The following is a 15,959-nucleotide window of genomic DNA, read 5'->3' as shown; positions in this document are numbered from 1 at the left end:
ACTGGTTCTGTGGTTCAGGTTGGCCTGGGCTCTGGAGCCTGCACCTGCATGTGCGATGTGAAGATTGAAGTGCCAAGAAACGCCTCCAATGCAAACTACCACTATTAACCAATAGCAAATTAAAATTGAATGATACATAAGTTAACAGTCCACTGATACTGCCGCCTTTGGGAAGCTAGTTTCCGGGCTGAGACTGTACGCTGAAGTAACGGTAACAACTGACAATACACAGTAACGAATGAGAACAATGAGCTCTAGGAACATGCATGTACATACGGCTAATGTATTATTGGGACATATCTGGTGTATCTCTCACAAGTCTACCTATCGAAAACTTCTCAGGTTTGGGGAGGAAAGAATCGGTGAGCTAACGGATCTTCCGAGACAGCTGCCAAGTCTCTTATCTGCTGCCTTTGCAGGTGTGGAATATTCGTCGAAATCCAGGACTCGCGCCTCGGCCTGCAATATTAACTGGAATTAGAATGTTTGATCTTTAAAGATAAAGCAATATCATACTGATAGTTGCTCCCACACTATGACTTGAAATTGCTAAACATAGTTGTGACAGGATAATTCAGACAAATAGCTATGCACATTAATTTATGGGGAATCAATATTATATCATATTGATAGCTGCAATCACAGCTCCCATACTATGATAAAAAAAAATTGCTATACATACTAGTGATAGTTATGCAAAGAATCACTGAAAATTGACGAGGTTAGGCCATTGTTTCCTAGAGAGATTGTTCATGATAGTCAATTTACTATTAAGCAGTTGATGATTACGCACCATGATTTTGGTCTGTGATTTTCTTGTCCCTGGCTCCTTGTCATCTCTATTCTCCTTGTTTTCTTTATCAGAGATTCTGCTGCCGCTTGCTAGCACCTCACAGGCCTCCACTGCAGCAGCAGCACTTTGCTTACTTATCTGCTTCACTAATCCTAACGCGTCATAAGTTCTGTCTGCTGGGCTGACAAAACCCTGGGTGGAGCATATGGGCACAAATAAATATGTTAACCAAAACAAACAAACAGAACAAGCAGTATTCACTAGTTGCAAGTGCTGACAGTGTGAGTAATTAATCACAAAAGACACTTCTCTTGCACAATTCAAAACTAATAAACATGGTAACTCTTAGGAATTACTTCAAGGTTGAACTAAACCCTAGAGATAATCCCCCTATCAAATCAAGCCCTTAGAATCAGTAACATGGTCCACCAGATTATATGCTGATTGCAAAAAGTTTTTCTATTTATGGCACAAAACGCCTGTACGAAAATAAAAGTAAAGAAATTAAGAATGAATTTTACCTGAAAGTGCATGTGCATATCTATATACCAAGGAGACTTCCATGCAGAAGGAGATTCCAGTCCTCTTTTGACACCTGGGGTATCAGCCAATCTAGCAAAAGCAGCAATTCAGAATAAAGTTTGACAATAAGAACAAATGGCCAAAAGGCAGTGTTCTTCAGACTTCAATGGTAGTGCATCTCTATACCTGTACTGTCCTAAATGAAGTTTTCACTAGAAACAAATGACTTACGGAAAAAAAAAAAGAACAGAACGCCAGAAGGCAGTGTTCTTCGATATTTGAAATAATTCCATTACATGGGTCAGTAGCTAAATGACCCATGATAACTTTTGACAACTATGAAAGCTATCACGGAGTCTTCTGATTTCCTAAATAGAATTGACACCATTTTTCTCCACTAATGGACAAAACTAAACACAATCAATTTCTTAATCTTTTCCATGACCCGATTTCTTATTAAGGGGGGACTTTGCAACTCTACAAAGTATGCAAGGTAATAATTCATCACATTGACGCTTTCTAGCAAGCAAACGAGGGAATCATCATTCACTAATTGCTAACTGTTGTGAAGCCTGCTACAACTTAGTTTTCACATATTCTGAAGCCCGAACTGATTAACTAACAAAAGAAACAGATAATTAAACAAGTGAGACCTGTGGGGCATCTTACAAGTTCACATATTCATAATCCGCATTGATGCATGGTGATGACTTCTCAACAACTAGTTCCGCAGGCTTTGGTTTTGAACTAACTGCTTCCTTGCAGAATGACAAAGATTCAGGCTTTGCACCATGATCAGCGGCAGTGATGTCATTGCAGTTGTGCTCAACAAGAATACCGACAGGTTGCTGCATTAAACAATATCAGTAAGAAGAAAATCAAGTGCAAAAGTTATTTAGCTAGTTGGGATGCCATCAAGATTCATTTCTGAAGGCCCCATTGCAGTTGGAACTCAGAAATTATATGGCTGCTATATTTTTCTTCTAAAGGAGTATAGTACTACAAACTGGCTAGGTACCATCAAAGAATTTGTTTAAATGTACTTACTAAATTGTCTGGCAGATCAGTGTTAGGATTGGCGACATTTAGTGAGGAACATTGTTGCCCTCCTTGTTCGTTTCCTCCATTTTGCGGATCTCTGGCCTGTTCAGGTGCTCCATTGAAATTTTCCTTCTCATCTAGATGTTTAAAAGAAGAATATTGTTCAGCACACGCAGCTGATTCAGGAGCAGTTGCTTCATCTTTGGTTGCATTCATGGAACATGTGGCTGCAATCATATAGGAGATGTCTGTCATCTCCTTTGCAATCCCAGATTTCTTCTCAATTCTTTTATCTGGAGTAGGAGATAATAGACCTCTCTGTCTTTTCTTCATTATTGATGGTGCGCATGGGAAGCTTTCGGCAGCACTCTTTAGCACACCTGGGCTTTCATCATGTGTCGGGGATCCCCATAATCTTAAAGGAGTGGGGACATTCATGGTTGACCTCATCCACTGCCGAATCCCAAGGGGACTAAATTCTTGCATATCAGCAGAGGTTACAAGATCGCAACTGATAAATGGGACATCCAAACCTGGGAACCGAGGAGGTTCATAAAATAGAGCTCCCTCACCCTTCTTTTCATCTGGCACAGTATCCATGTCTTTCGGTAACCGTTCTTTCGCTGTACTGGCCACAGGTTCTTCGGCATCTGTCGACTGTTGGCTCCTGCAGTTTGTAATGCTCTCAGTCATTGTGAAAGCCCCAGGTCTGTCATCGCTGCTCCCAGGTTTAGCAGATTGCTCAGCATCACAAAAAGAATTGTTTGAGCATGTGATCATCTCTGCTTCAGAATCTGGCATTTCTATTGGCTCAGATCTATTTTCGGGTGCATCAGGTAAACTATGTAAACATATAGAAGAGGGAGATATTGTCTCCAGTGTACTCTGTTCGTACACAGTTTCCATCACACTGGACGGATTTGATGTGTGTAATGGGTACGGCTGTGCCAAAAAGTTGGTGTCCGTTTCAGAAGTATCTGGCAGTTGATTTAGTCCTGAAGAAGAATCACCATCAATTGTATCTCCTGAAATTAATATTTGCAAGGACACATCTTTCCAAAGTTCAGATTTCAGACTATCAGCATCAGAGATTAAATGCAGTGTCTGCTCAGCTTCAGAAACACTTGATAGCACAGAGACAGGCATTTCCTGCACAACACCATATGGTACCATGGACTTTTCTTGATTTGATGTGCTACAAAGAGTTTGGTCATCTGCAAACACAGAATTACCTGACCCTTCATTTACATCCATCTGCAGGTCCGTTCTTTGAGAAAAAGATGAAGAAAGATGGTGATGTCCATCAGGCAAAGCAGATCCTACAGCCTCTATGGAAGTATAGCATGCCCCCTGACACATGGAAGAGTGAGAGTCGTGTGCTTCTCCCTTGTTGGCATCTACGTTTACTTGTAATTCACAGTTCAAGGCTACATTAGTGTTATGAGCATTGCAACCACTATCTCCATTGTTCTGTAAGTTCATAGCAGATAAAGAGTTGCATTGTGCAGGGCATTCGATCACTGGGAGGCACGGGGCTTGTGAAAGCAAGCCAGAAGATATGTATGAATCAACTTTTTTCTTTACTGAACTGTTCCAATGATTTTTTATCGCATTATCCGTCCTGTAGGGGAAATAGAAATTACTGATTCAATGATTTTGGTAGTCTAGAATAGTTCATTTCCTAACAATGAGAATTATTATGCAATAGTAACATATATCTCAATTACATTTGGCTGTAAACAGTGAGTGGACACTTGTGTTATCAAAATGGCAGGAAAGCGTAAACAGATCATAATATGTATGCCATTTATCAGAGATAAAACAGCTTCCTTGGCTGATATTAAGGAAAACATATAGTTACCTTCCAGGTAAAAACTTCGTCAGTTCAGCCCATTTATTTCCATACATCCGATGAGCATGAATGAGAGTAATCTCCTCTTCTTGCGTCCATGCCTCCTTGTTTATGGCTGGATTAAGATGATTGTGCCACCTGAATCATACAAGGTAGTCAACTACAGTTATCAGCATCAATTAAGGTATTCGGATACATATTTAGAATACCAAAAATCGAGTGAGTTTACAAAGGCATATTGTATAATGCCTAGACCTCAGTTAGTTAACAAGACATGCTCGCAATATCAAAAGCTGATATTGCTAATTACTGCACTTTTACACACTTTTGAATGTTAATATTTAATAATGCTACTACTGCAGCTAGCACCAATACTCCTGTGCAAAAGCAAAACTCCATGAACTAACATTTGCAGTTCATTTATTTAATATGAAGTTTTATACTATGGTTGTGAAGGGAAAAATCTTTACTTAGATACAAGCTTAATGAAACTTGAAGTAAACAAGAAACTTCCTGTGACATACCGTTCCCGGCATTGCTTTCCTATGCGCCCAGGCAAAGCTTGAGCAATGGTCGACCATTTCTTTGGCCCATATTTGTTTACCATCTGAACTATGATTTCATCTTCCTATAAACAGAAATACAACAGATAAATGTTAATAGATCGTGTTGAAACAGTGATCATGAGACACCTAATCAACAACAACAACAACCAATTCCCTTTTGTCACAAAGAAAGTTGGGCCGTCTAATGATTCATCAATAGTAATAGAAATAAAGCCAATGTAAAAGAAATCAAAGAGGGTGCTTACTTCTTTCGACCATGGCCCTTTGACCAATTCAGGATTTAGAACCTTTTGCCACCTGTGCAAACATTGTACATCGGTTCTGTCTGGAAAACATTCCGCTGGAAAAGTAGAAGGCATTTTGTCAAGGCTGGGACTTTGGACAAGAGGCAGCAAGGGGTTCTTGTTTTCAGAAACAGAAGAACGAATGGTAGAGAGCATAAGTTAATGAAGCAAGGCAATGCTCTCTTTTGCATGAATATATAGAAGTAAGATTTGAAGAATACGCAGCTTGGTACATGTCGCCCATTGCGCTAGATAATAGGATAAACATAGTGACATATCACAGTGTTGAGAATCATTGGAGAACAGTCAGATTGAAATGCATTAAATCTCCTGAATAACTACAATGCAACTACCAAACTGTTCCTGTGACAAGCATTATTCTGAATGTTCCCTAATGATAAAGCATGTTTTGTAACCAGAAAGCAAACATGAACAGAAGAACAGGAAAGTTAAAAGGAAATTAAAATCATGGTAGAAAATGCAGTTCTACAGAGAGATCAAAGCATCACACAGATGCACATGGATATTGTAGAATGGCCAGCTTGCTGACAACTAGTGTCCGTCTAATCTAAAAATTGTCTGATTCTAACCTGCTGCCTACACTTTGGCTTACTGTTTCTCTGAAGAGCCAAAGAGATAGAAGTTCGATAGTGCAAATGAAGAAATAACATTACATGACAGATTTTTTACGAAAATGAGTTGAGCAAATTTAATACTTTGTCTTGAGCATATAGCATGGTCCATAGAATGTACCTATTTTTTTCCAGTTTTTTCCTTGGTATGTCTGAACTGCGCGGGACAATATAGCATCCTACATTTTAATAGAAAACACACACAATATTAGATTCAAAAAATTAACCAAGAAAAAAAATTGTACACACAGCCATTGAGGGTTGTATGGCATACCTCTTCAGGTGTCCAATTTCCTTTGGTAGAACGCCGAGTCGGACCAGTGGTCCTCCTAAAGATAAAGGGGCAGATAGCCACAAGGAAATTTAGTACAATATACTGTCCATGCTTATATGGAAAAGTTTCCGAATCTTTTACCCGTTGAGTGACCGTTGCCTCTGTGGCTCATGGCTGTTTTCCCCTTCGCGAGGAGCTGGCGGAAGTCCAGGATCCTCTCCACCCTTCTTTGCGACTTTTGCTTTGTCACTTGCCATGATTACTGCAAGAACATTGCATTTAGAATGAAATAATTTATCATCATATTGTGGATTATCAAATAATCTCTAGGAAGGAAAGAACAATCCGAAGCAAAATCACCTCAGGCATCATGAATCTAATCCCTCATTTTAACAACACACAACCCACCCACAACCTTCCCAATAGCATTGCAACCACTATCTCCGTGCAACCGTGGCCAAAGATGATGATGACCACGAGCTGATGCATCCTCTACCGCCCCAAGAGCATTACAACCACTAATCAAACGCGCAGCCTTGACCGTGATAATCCAGAGGCACATCGCCTCAAGATCCTTATCTCTCATTTCAACAACCCACCCATCCCCTTCCTTGAAGCATGCTGCCTTCACCAACCATGCCGGCCACTCGCTGATACACGGTGGCTTACTGATGGCTCCAAGCCAGCACTGAGACACTAAGGCAAAGAAGTTCTTGATTCAGATTCCGCCCAAATCTCAACCAAGCGCGACTACGGAAAAAGGAACCTCCAGGTTCTCCGAGCTCTAAGCCACGAGATCTCGCCTCTCCGTCCAATCCACCTCCACCACCCACATCTCATACCAGTATTTCAAAGATCGCAACAAGAAAAGACTCACTTGAGAAACTCTCATCATCACCGGATTCCCCCAGAGTACAGATACACAACAAAATAAGGGGGATCCCACGAGTCCGCAATCATAGGATGAATTCGCGACTGCCCCGAGCCGAAAAGTCCCTAGTTTCCCCAACTCATCCACCAAATTCATCCTAGTAAAACCGAAAACGCTGGGAGATCTCATCTCACCGAGTCACCGTGCCTCCGTGACCGACGCGAGCAGCGAGCACCTCCGGCGACCGAGCCGCGCCGCATCCAATCCCGCGCCCGCGCGCGTCTCCTTGGCCGCTCCAACCTCGCCGCGAGAGAGCCAACGGAGAGGGAGAGATGCCGACGCCTTCGTCTCGTCTCACGTCCGCCTCGGAGGTTTCAAATTTGGGGAGGATGCTTCGAAATCAACCCTACTGCCGCTGGACATGTTGGGTGGGCGGGTGCTCTCAAGTGAGTGACGGGGAAGGGGACGGGGTGGGAGATGGACGGTGGGAGATGGTTACCGGCGGGAGCGGCCGCATCTGGGCCGTCCGTGCCGCTGACTCGCGTGCCGCGTCAGCAATATTTGAATGCCAACGGGTGGGATACCGGCTGGGACGGGTGTCAAGCGTGAATTTAACGGGCGTTACCGGTTCTTTTGGTTTTTGGAATCTGGAAACGGCGGTATTTATGCGCTGTAAAGGGTATTAATAAACCAAAAAATGTAGAGAAATTAAAATGAAAAGCTAGTATGTCAATGTAAATTTATGTGTTTTGATATGGTTTAAAAAATTAGTTAATAAATGTATACTTTGTGTTTTTATCTGCATTTTTCTACTGGTAAGAGAGATATGTAGCACCTTAAAGAAGCTAAATGGATTTTCAGTTATATTTTTTTATCAATGCAAGTCAAATTCATATATTGTACATCCATTAGATTGGCATAAAAATGAATGCCGGTATAGTCTTTTGTTTTTTCTTTTCTCCTGTGGGTAATAAGTTGTTGGCTAATATGTCCGTAGATAAATCACCCTCTAAGTCACACATGATTGGCTCTGAGTAGAGAAAAAAATAAGTATCATATAAATAGATGGATGCTAACTATTCTCTGCGGAGAATTCGTTTTCATAGAGATAATGTGGAAAAAAAAAGGCTTGATGTTTATAGGCATGCAACTTTGATTATATATGAACTACAAAAAAAATTTACCACAAGGTAGAAAGCAATCTAGGCGATGAATTGAGATGTTGCGTTTGTAAGGGTAAAGGATTGCATGTGCATCAATTCAGTGGTAACGTTTTTTTAACTCCATGCATGTAGTGGTAGCGTTAAATTTTAACTCCATGCATTTGGTAGCACCTTTTTTTCACAACAGTAGCGCATACGCATCGGTGGTGACAGATCATGGTGCGCTCTTTTCATAATCCAATCTGACCTTTTAGTTCAAAATTGTATAATAAAATTAGGATCCGGCTCTTAGATTAATATCTAGGCTAAAATTTAAGATCCTTTATCACCTCTATCACTACAAGGTTCATGATTTTTGTCTAGAGTTGTTTCAAGTGAATGGCTGACGGTTGATCAGTCATCATTACATGCACTAGGAGGCAGTTTGTCGTGAATTCACTGCTACAAAAATGAGCTTTTGTCCCTTTAGTTAGTACCGGTTAAATTTTCATCCGGTTCTAAAGTTGTTCCGGAGCTATTTCAGTATCAGGTTCAAATTTGAAAGCCCCCAGAGCTATTTTAGTATCAGGCAAAGACACCAGCCGGAACTAAATTTCGTATTTTAGTACCAGGTGGTGTTTTGGCTCGGTACTAAAATGGTGCGGCCATTTAGTACCGTTCAATGACACCATCCGGTACTAAATGGTGGCATTTAGTACCATCTGCTATCTTGGTCTAGTATTGGTTCTCCACGGGTTACTTCAAAAGAAATGCATCTCCCACCCGGTTACATGCGATGCATAGGTGAGATGGTAAGAAAGCTATGCGCGAGGTTAGAGGTCGTGGGTTTGAATTCTCACGACCGCGCACACACATTTACACATGAAAAATTCGCGTTACTTATGACTTGTTTCGTAATATTTTTTTTTCATTTTTCCTAAGCTGAACGCGTTTAGTACGGATCATAAACGGTCCTCCATTTAGTCCTGTACCGGTCGGCTTGACCAGTACTAATCATATCATATGCCTTTCGCCCGGTACTTAATGCTTGCAAGCTTGCTCTCAGCAATAGCTCTTGAGATTCTTAATTACCCTCGGCCATTAGACAAGATTGGTACTTAGATATGAATAACCGTCGGCCACTTACGTATAACACTCAGCTTATGGTTGGAATTCTATAGTTGTGTATGTGCATGTGCATGGGATCTTGATCGTCCTGGTGACCGAAGATAGCAATTCATGGTGCATGGAGCACGATCTTAGTAGCTAGGGACAGATATATTGAAGACCGGTACATCAATCTATCAGTACAGGACCATGTGTGGTGTACGTACATGGGAGGCTCGTGATCTGATCGGGATAGATATAGCCGCGCGCAGGATGCGTATGTATAGATATGCTCTGAGATTCGGTACTAAGGTCGAGGGGTGTTTGGTTTGGTTACAGAGACCCAAGTTTAGTCGTTGTCATATCAAATCTTCGGATGCTAACTAGAAGGACTAAATATAAGGTAATTATAAAACTAATTACATAGAGAAAGGCTAATTCACGAGACAAATAATTAAACTAAATTAATTCATCATTAGCACATATTTACTATAGCACCATATTGTCAAAATCATGGACTAATCAAGCTTAATAGATCTGTCTCGCAAATTAGTCTTAATTTGTACAATTAGTTTTGTAATTAGTCGATATTTAATACTTGTCCAAGAGAAGGGGAACTCCTTTCGTCGGTAACTATTGCCTATCTAACACTGGAGTGAAGCGGAACGTTCAACGGGAAACCGTGTGGTCGGTTATCCAATTCTCCTCCTTTCTTCTGTTTCGACGAAGAAAACATTTAGGTATCGGTAATGAGATTTCCCACTATGATTTGAAGAAAAAGATAGATTCTATTCTATAATACCCACAAATAATATATAGAATTAATAAAAAATCGATGTGATAGAGATTAAAGTTTAATCCCTCTAATCAAACATCCCCTGAGAGAGAGACAGACGTTGTTGCTCTTAATTCATGCACGGCTGCTGCCTGCTGGTGGTCCGGATCGGAGTACTGTCCTGTCTGTGCATGCAGCAGAGCAGCAGTGCCCGCATCAGGTCGTCCATCCATCCCCTTCAGTATGATCAACTAGTACCATTTCCCGCGCTAATAGCGCGGATGCAATAAGTTTTCAACCACAACAAATCAACATCATTTGTTTCACAACGCGATGTTTGCTTGTGAAGACGACTCGCTCCTTCTTTCTTCTCTGTTTTAGGTATTTTCTTTCAAACCCTGTTACACTTGATGAACATTGTGCTGAAGACACTTGTTGTCCATACACCTAATGTTGCCATGAGCCAAGAATCTCACCTGCAGTGCCTAATTTGCATGGCCATTTTATTGGCTGTTTTGTTATTATTATGTCGATCACATGTGTGTCAAACCGTCTATATACCCCGGCTATTTTATTGATCCCTAGCTACCACCGTCTGGACACCTAACTTGTGATCTCTCCATCCTAGATCATCTTACCGACCTCAATCAGTTCGTTGTGCCCTCTTTTGCTCCATTGAACAATTTCCTTGGTTCTAGACTCTGGAGGAGATTAAGCCCCGTCCTTGTCCAATGTTGTGCTCACTAACACACCTCTCTCTAAATTTAGCGCTGATTTGAGGGTAGAGGTCACGCTGACCCTTCCTGTCCTAGTCCGCTCATATTTACAACATCATGTATGCCATTCTACTTTACACCCAGTCCGCCTCTTCTCCCTTCGTGTCCTTGCTCATAAGGCGACGACAATATATATACATATATAGAGAGAGAGGGGGATATAAGGGTACACGTATAGTAAGTTTATATAAAATGGGTGGAAACACATATAAGGGGAGGGGAAAAAAATCTTCAAGCAGAAATCCTGCCAACCAGCAGAAGTGTTTGGTTTGGTTTGATCAAACGGAGGAGATGGAATGGAAAAGAAAAAGCTTGTGGTATTTACTAATCATATTTAGCATGGACTCTTTGCTCGTGTCGTAATTTTTCTTATATTTTAATTCTAAAAATTAACTATTTACCAATCGAATTTGATAGGGATTCTTTGACATGGACTCTTTAGGCTAGTTTAGACCATTAGATCTTCACAAAATTCGACAGTGTAAATCCTTCTTTTTTAGATTGATATGAGAATTTCTAGATCATCTCAGCAAACGTGATGATTTCTTTTAACACTCTTTTATTAATATAATAAAAGAAACGATCATAATCCGCCCGCCCTAATACAACGAAGTTGAGATCGTGCAAGTATTACACTCTTATGCCCGAAGAAACCCGGAGCCTCCCAAGCCATCAAATTACTGTGCACAAATGAGGGTGCGCCACGTGCCTCCAAGGCAGTCGGCGGTGTCCAGTTAGGAAATCGAGTGCAGCGTACAGTGACACATGCCCTCTGCCGTGTCCCCAACGGTGAAACCGAGCCAGAGGTAGAAAAAGAAACATGTGCCTCCTCGCCTCCTCCGTCAAAGTCCACCTCGTGCACTGCCTCATGAAACGTCCGTGGCTTTTGCTCTCGGAGCGCTGCTCTTCAGTTCGGTTCTAGTGCGCTACGCCAAACCAGCGATGGCGCTCCGTATCCGGCCTCCTCCACGAGCATGCCCAGGCCCAGCTGCGCCTGGTCGTGAACTCGTGATTGGCCTCGATAATCTTGCCGGCCCCAAAAACAATTGGATCGCATGCGTCGTCGTCGATGCCCAGCCCGGCAGCCACGTCAGTGAGATAGTCGCCTGCAGCTGTCGAGTTGCCTAACATTGCCATCCTCGACTAGGTTAGCGTGCTCAGCTTGCTGGTCCTTACCCTACATAAAGGTAACTGGTTCCTCAATCAAATAATCATTTCCCCACTTGTAATATTTATTGTGCTATACTTTATATATTCAACTTTTATTTGTTAAATAGGTTCATTCTACCTCATGTGGCCTTCTTGCATGTGATCTTTTTGTGGCGAGCACCATACCATTAGTCCATTACTACAAGATGGCCTTGAGGTTGCTCCATGAAGCAGCCAGATCTTAACAGCACCAAAGTAAAAAAAAAAAATGATTCAAAGGTAAGCGTAGGTTTCTATTGGTGTTGTCTGAGCTTTTCTTTCAAACAGTGGTTCAGTATTATTTATCCAATCCTATACGAAAACAGTACTTTTTTATTAGAAGAAAACGGTGCTTGAACTAATAGTAGAATATCTTTATTTTCTCCATTATAGCCTCCTGGAGCCCTGAAGTTATAAAATATAGATTGTTTTGATGGCTTTCTTCTAAGTTTTAATTTCCCTTTCAAATTATATGGTTGTCCCTTTATCATATAAATCTCTTTATAGCTGAATGTTTCAAGTTTTTTTACCAAAATTTTATTATGTCCATTCGTCAGGCAAAGCCCTTTGTTCGTTTTTTTCAGCTACATGCTTCCAGATGATTATCAGAACCAGAAGCTTTATCTTTCTGGCCCGTGATCTCAATATTGTACTTTAGTTCTATTTCTTACAGTTCCCTACGCAGAATAATTCTTCCCTTCAGAATAACAACGCAGCATGGCAACAGCATTTGTCTTCGTTCTTTAAAAAAGAAATTTGTCTTCGCAGTTAATAAGGATATCTATCTTACATCCCGTGTGAATCATACTTAGTTAAATGCTTACTTCTGGGCTTAGTATTGTTTATCATTCAATATTTCAATTTAGAATATCCTTCGGTTGACGACAGTGGGTTACTGAGTGGCACACATTCTGCAAAATTGTTCCAATCTTCATGGGCTCGTCACCTAGTTGAACTGTCATGTAGTTATGTTTATTGTGACATCTTACAACTCTACAAAACTCTGGCCTCTCAAGACTTCATTTCTGAATTCTGTAGGGAAGTTGTTAATGTTGTCTAATAAATCTACCAAATAAACCATTGCTGATGTCAACAACATGAAGGGTCGTGCTCTCCGGCGCGTGGACTATATATATAGCGCAGCTGAGCACGGCATATAGCGATTCGGCTAACCACAGCAGCATGGTACTGCACGGACGGATAACAACGCGGCGAGCACACTGCGCCGCCGTCGGTCGGTGATTGTGTCTGCTTCTACCTGGGCCGGCCTGCTACGAATGGGCTGGAACCTGGACCGAAGCGGGCTGCTGGGTTTTCTTTCTTTCTTTCTTTTTTTGAGGGAATTGCAGAAGCAAAACCACCGCTGGCCTGCTAGGCTGGTACTGTGCATTATTCCATGGCATGGCATGTATGTAGTTCAGAACAGAATGTATGTGTGTGTATACACACACACACATACGACGAACAAGTTGCATTATCTGTACAAAAGTTGCAACTGAGATACTACACTGATTGCAACTAGGAGAATAGATTAATTGCAACTGGATGAATTGATTGCAACTCGACACGAAGCAGTTGCAACCGGAAGCAAACCAGTTGCAACTGGACGCAAACCAGTTCCAACTCAGACCGATCCGGTTGCAACCGGGATGTAACACCCGGTTTAAAAAAAACTCTTTCGCAGCCGGCCCATCTCTCCCTCTCTCCTCCTCTCTCTGCTAACGCCCCGGGCCCGTCCGTCAGCTCCTTCTCCCACCTCCAGCCACTCCGCCTTCCCCTACCGTCGTCGCTCTCTCCGACCGTTTCTCCCGCGCCCCTTGCTCTCCCGTCTACCCCGGCCCGCCTTGAAGGCCGCCATCAATGGCCGCCATCGTCCCCTTGCCTCCCCTTCCGTTTCCCCTCCCCTCTCCCGCCACTAACGGCCGCCTGCTATTGATGGCTATCACGGCAACCACTACGCCCCGGCCGCCACCACCCCGCCCCCTCTCTTCCCTCCCTCCCTCCCTCCCTCTATAAAACGCACGCCTGAACCCGTGCTCCCCTCTTCCAGCTCCCCCTCGCTCCACGCCTCGTCCCGCTGCTCCTCCTCGATGACCAGCCGCCGTCAGGGTTTCCTCACATGGCGAGGAAGCTTCCGGGCCCTTTTTCCCTCTCTCTCCGACACCAGCATCTCGGCGATTGCTCGCCGGAGCACCGTGGCCGCCCCTCACCGACGGCTCCGCGTCGGCTACGCCCCTACCCCCTCGACACCACCGCCGCCTTCGCCATCGCCCCGTCGTCCTCACCGGTCTCTCCGCGCGCAAAACTGAGGCCGGGCGCTCATTTTCAGCCTGCTCCAGTGAGGCCCGCTGCCGCGTGCCACCATCCGCTGTCCACGGGAGCCACCAGCACCGCTAAGCCGCGCAGTCGAGTTGAGCCGCCACCCCACCAGTCATCCGCTTCGCCGCCCGAGCCGTCGCCGAGCTGAGCCGCCCCAACCGCTCTCCACCGTCGGATTTGATCCGACAGCCAAGTTATGGGTCAGCTTTGGCAGTTTTGCAAAAAGGCCCTTCAGTTTCTAAGAAATCAACCTGCAATCCATCTGGTTCAAATATATTTACAGTTATACCCTTTTCTTATATTTTAGACCCTGTATCTTTCAAAATTCTCACAAATAAGTCCATGGAACCTTGTTTTACCTATATCTTCTCGTTCTAACTCCGATTTCAGCGATTTTCATGCTCATGCGATCCTTGCATCATGCTCAACATCTTTATCACCTTATTCTGTTCTGTTTGTGCTATTTATTATATTATTTCTTATTTGTTGTATGTTTTGCTTGTGTGATCGCGTAGATAATGTGCCATTCGAGAAAGAACACGAGCCGCAGTACGAGGAAGAGTTTCAGCAGTTTGGCGAGGAAGGAAAATGGATTTCTTCCCCTGCATATTCTATTTGGTCCCAATAATAGCATGATAAACCACTTTATTTAATGTTGCATTGCATTAAATTGATGGGATGCTTATTAAGGACTTACCTAGTCTTTTATTCCTGAAACCTTGAACACCGGATTTTAATTTAATATGTTGGGTAGAAATGCTTAGATGCTTTATCTTCGGATAGTTACGTTATAATCTTTGGAACATTAAACATGACTTTATATGTTGTTATATTCTAATTAATTACAAGAACACTATATTTAATTGGAACATGGAGAACCACCAAAAAAATATCCATAATGTCACATGGCTCTAAGCCTAGCTTATTAATTAGATGCGTAAGTAACCAGTGGCCTTACCGAAAGGGCAAGGAGGGGGTCGGTGATGGGGTATAGCCCGGTCCTCTTGGGGGTAGCAGTCTTTACTAAGGTGCTGACCATTAGGAAGCGTTATGGACCACACTGCTGCTGAAACTCTAGCGGGCTATTAGTTTCTCTGCGTGTCTTTATAAAGGCTTTGTGAATCCCTTGCCCTCATCTTGAAAGTGTTTGAGAGGCTGGCTACCTTGGGCAAATCGGGAGACATGAATCGTGATGAAAGTGTACAACCTCTGCAGAGTATCTAAAACTGATATATCAGTCGTGCTCACGCTTACAAGCAGCTTGGACCCTCACATGATAATTAAACTTAAAGAATGAATTAAATTATGGTTCTTGGGTTTGGGATAATGTTGGGGGTGGTATAAACTTATACTTAGATAAATAGGTGCTCGCTAATAAAATTTGACCAATTAAAATGCTAACCGCTATAAGCCTTTTAGCCTCCCTTGCTGGCTTTGCATTTTTAGCCCACTTGTTGAGTACCAACCATAACTATAAGTGTACTCACCCTTGCCTAACTGCTGTTCAGAAGAGAACATTGAAGTGGAGAACTACAACAATTTCGAAGAGTTCTAGACGTGCGTTCACCGGTCAACTGCCCGTGGAAGAAGACGTTGCCGAAGACTTCATTTAGGTTAACGGTGGAACATTTATAATATTCGGAGTGTAATAATGTTATTATTCCCTTTTGTTTACGCTTTTGAACATTATCTTTGATATAATACACTCTCTATGTCAACATATGTGTGAGAACGGATCCTGACACATATATGCTATGCATTCGGTTTTACTTCCAAAATCGGGTGTGACACTGGACAAAATCCGGTTGCAACTAGAA

At 42.5% G+C, this 15,959-nt stretch overlaps 1 protein-coding gene across 1 annotated transcript; it reads right to left on the bottom strand.

Moving 5' to 3' along the window:
• Positions 1-50: 50 nt before the first annotated feature.
• Positions 51-7,235, bottom strand: LOC112891963 (transcription factor MYB3R-1-like). The gene is made up of 13 exons (XM_025958980.1): positions 7,030-7,235; positions 6,106-6,226; positions 5,965-6,019; positions 5,812-5,869; positions 5,020-5,114; positions 4,733-4,836; positions 4,218-4,346; positions 2,363-3,977; positions 1,985-2,163; positions 1,315-1,405; positions 794-985; positions 325-459; positions 51-218 (listed from the first exon to the last, which is right to left on the bottom strand). Exons 2-12 carry the CDS (start codon positions 6,219-6,221, stop codon positions 325-327), a joined length of 2,769 nt encoding a protein of 922 aa, XP_025814765.1. The 5' UTR covers positions 6,222-6,226; positions 7,030-7,235; the 3' UTR covers positions 51-218.
• Between the last annotated feature and the right edge of the window lie 8,724 nt (positions 7,236-15,959).

The sequence above is a fragment of the Panicum hallii genome, chromosome 5 (assembly GCF_002211085.1).
Source record: "Panicum hallii strain FIL2 chromosome 5, PHallii_v3.1, whole genome shotgun sequence".
Taxonomy (NCBI): Eukaryota; Viridiplantae; Streptophyta; class Magnoliopsida; order Poales; family Poaceae; genus Panicum; species Panicum hallii.
This window is presented reverse-complemented; position numbering and strand designations above follow the sequence as displayed.

Coding starts and splice junctions, on each gene's coding strand:
- LOC112891963 (XM_025958980.1), bottom strand. CDS start 6,221: ATGGCAAGTGACAAAGCAAAAGTCGCAAAGAAGGGTGGAGAGGATCCT. Junction 5,870..5,964: donor GAAATTGGACACCTGAAGAG/GTATGCCATACA, acceptor ATTAAAATGTAG/GATGCTATATTGTCCCGCGC. Junction 3,978..4,217: donor ACGAAGTTTTTACCTGGAAG/GTAACTATATGT, acceptor TTTCCCCTACAG/GACGGATAATGCGATAAAAA.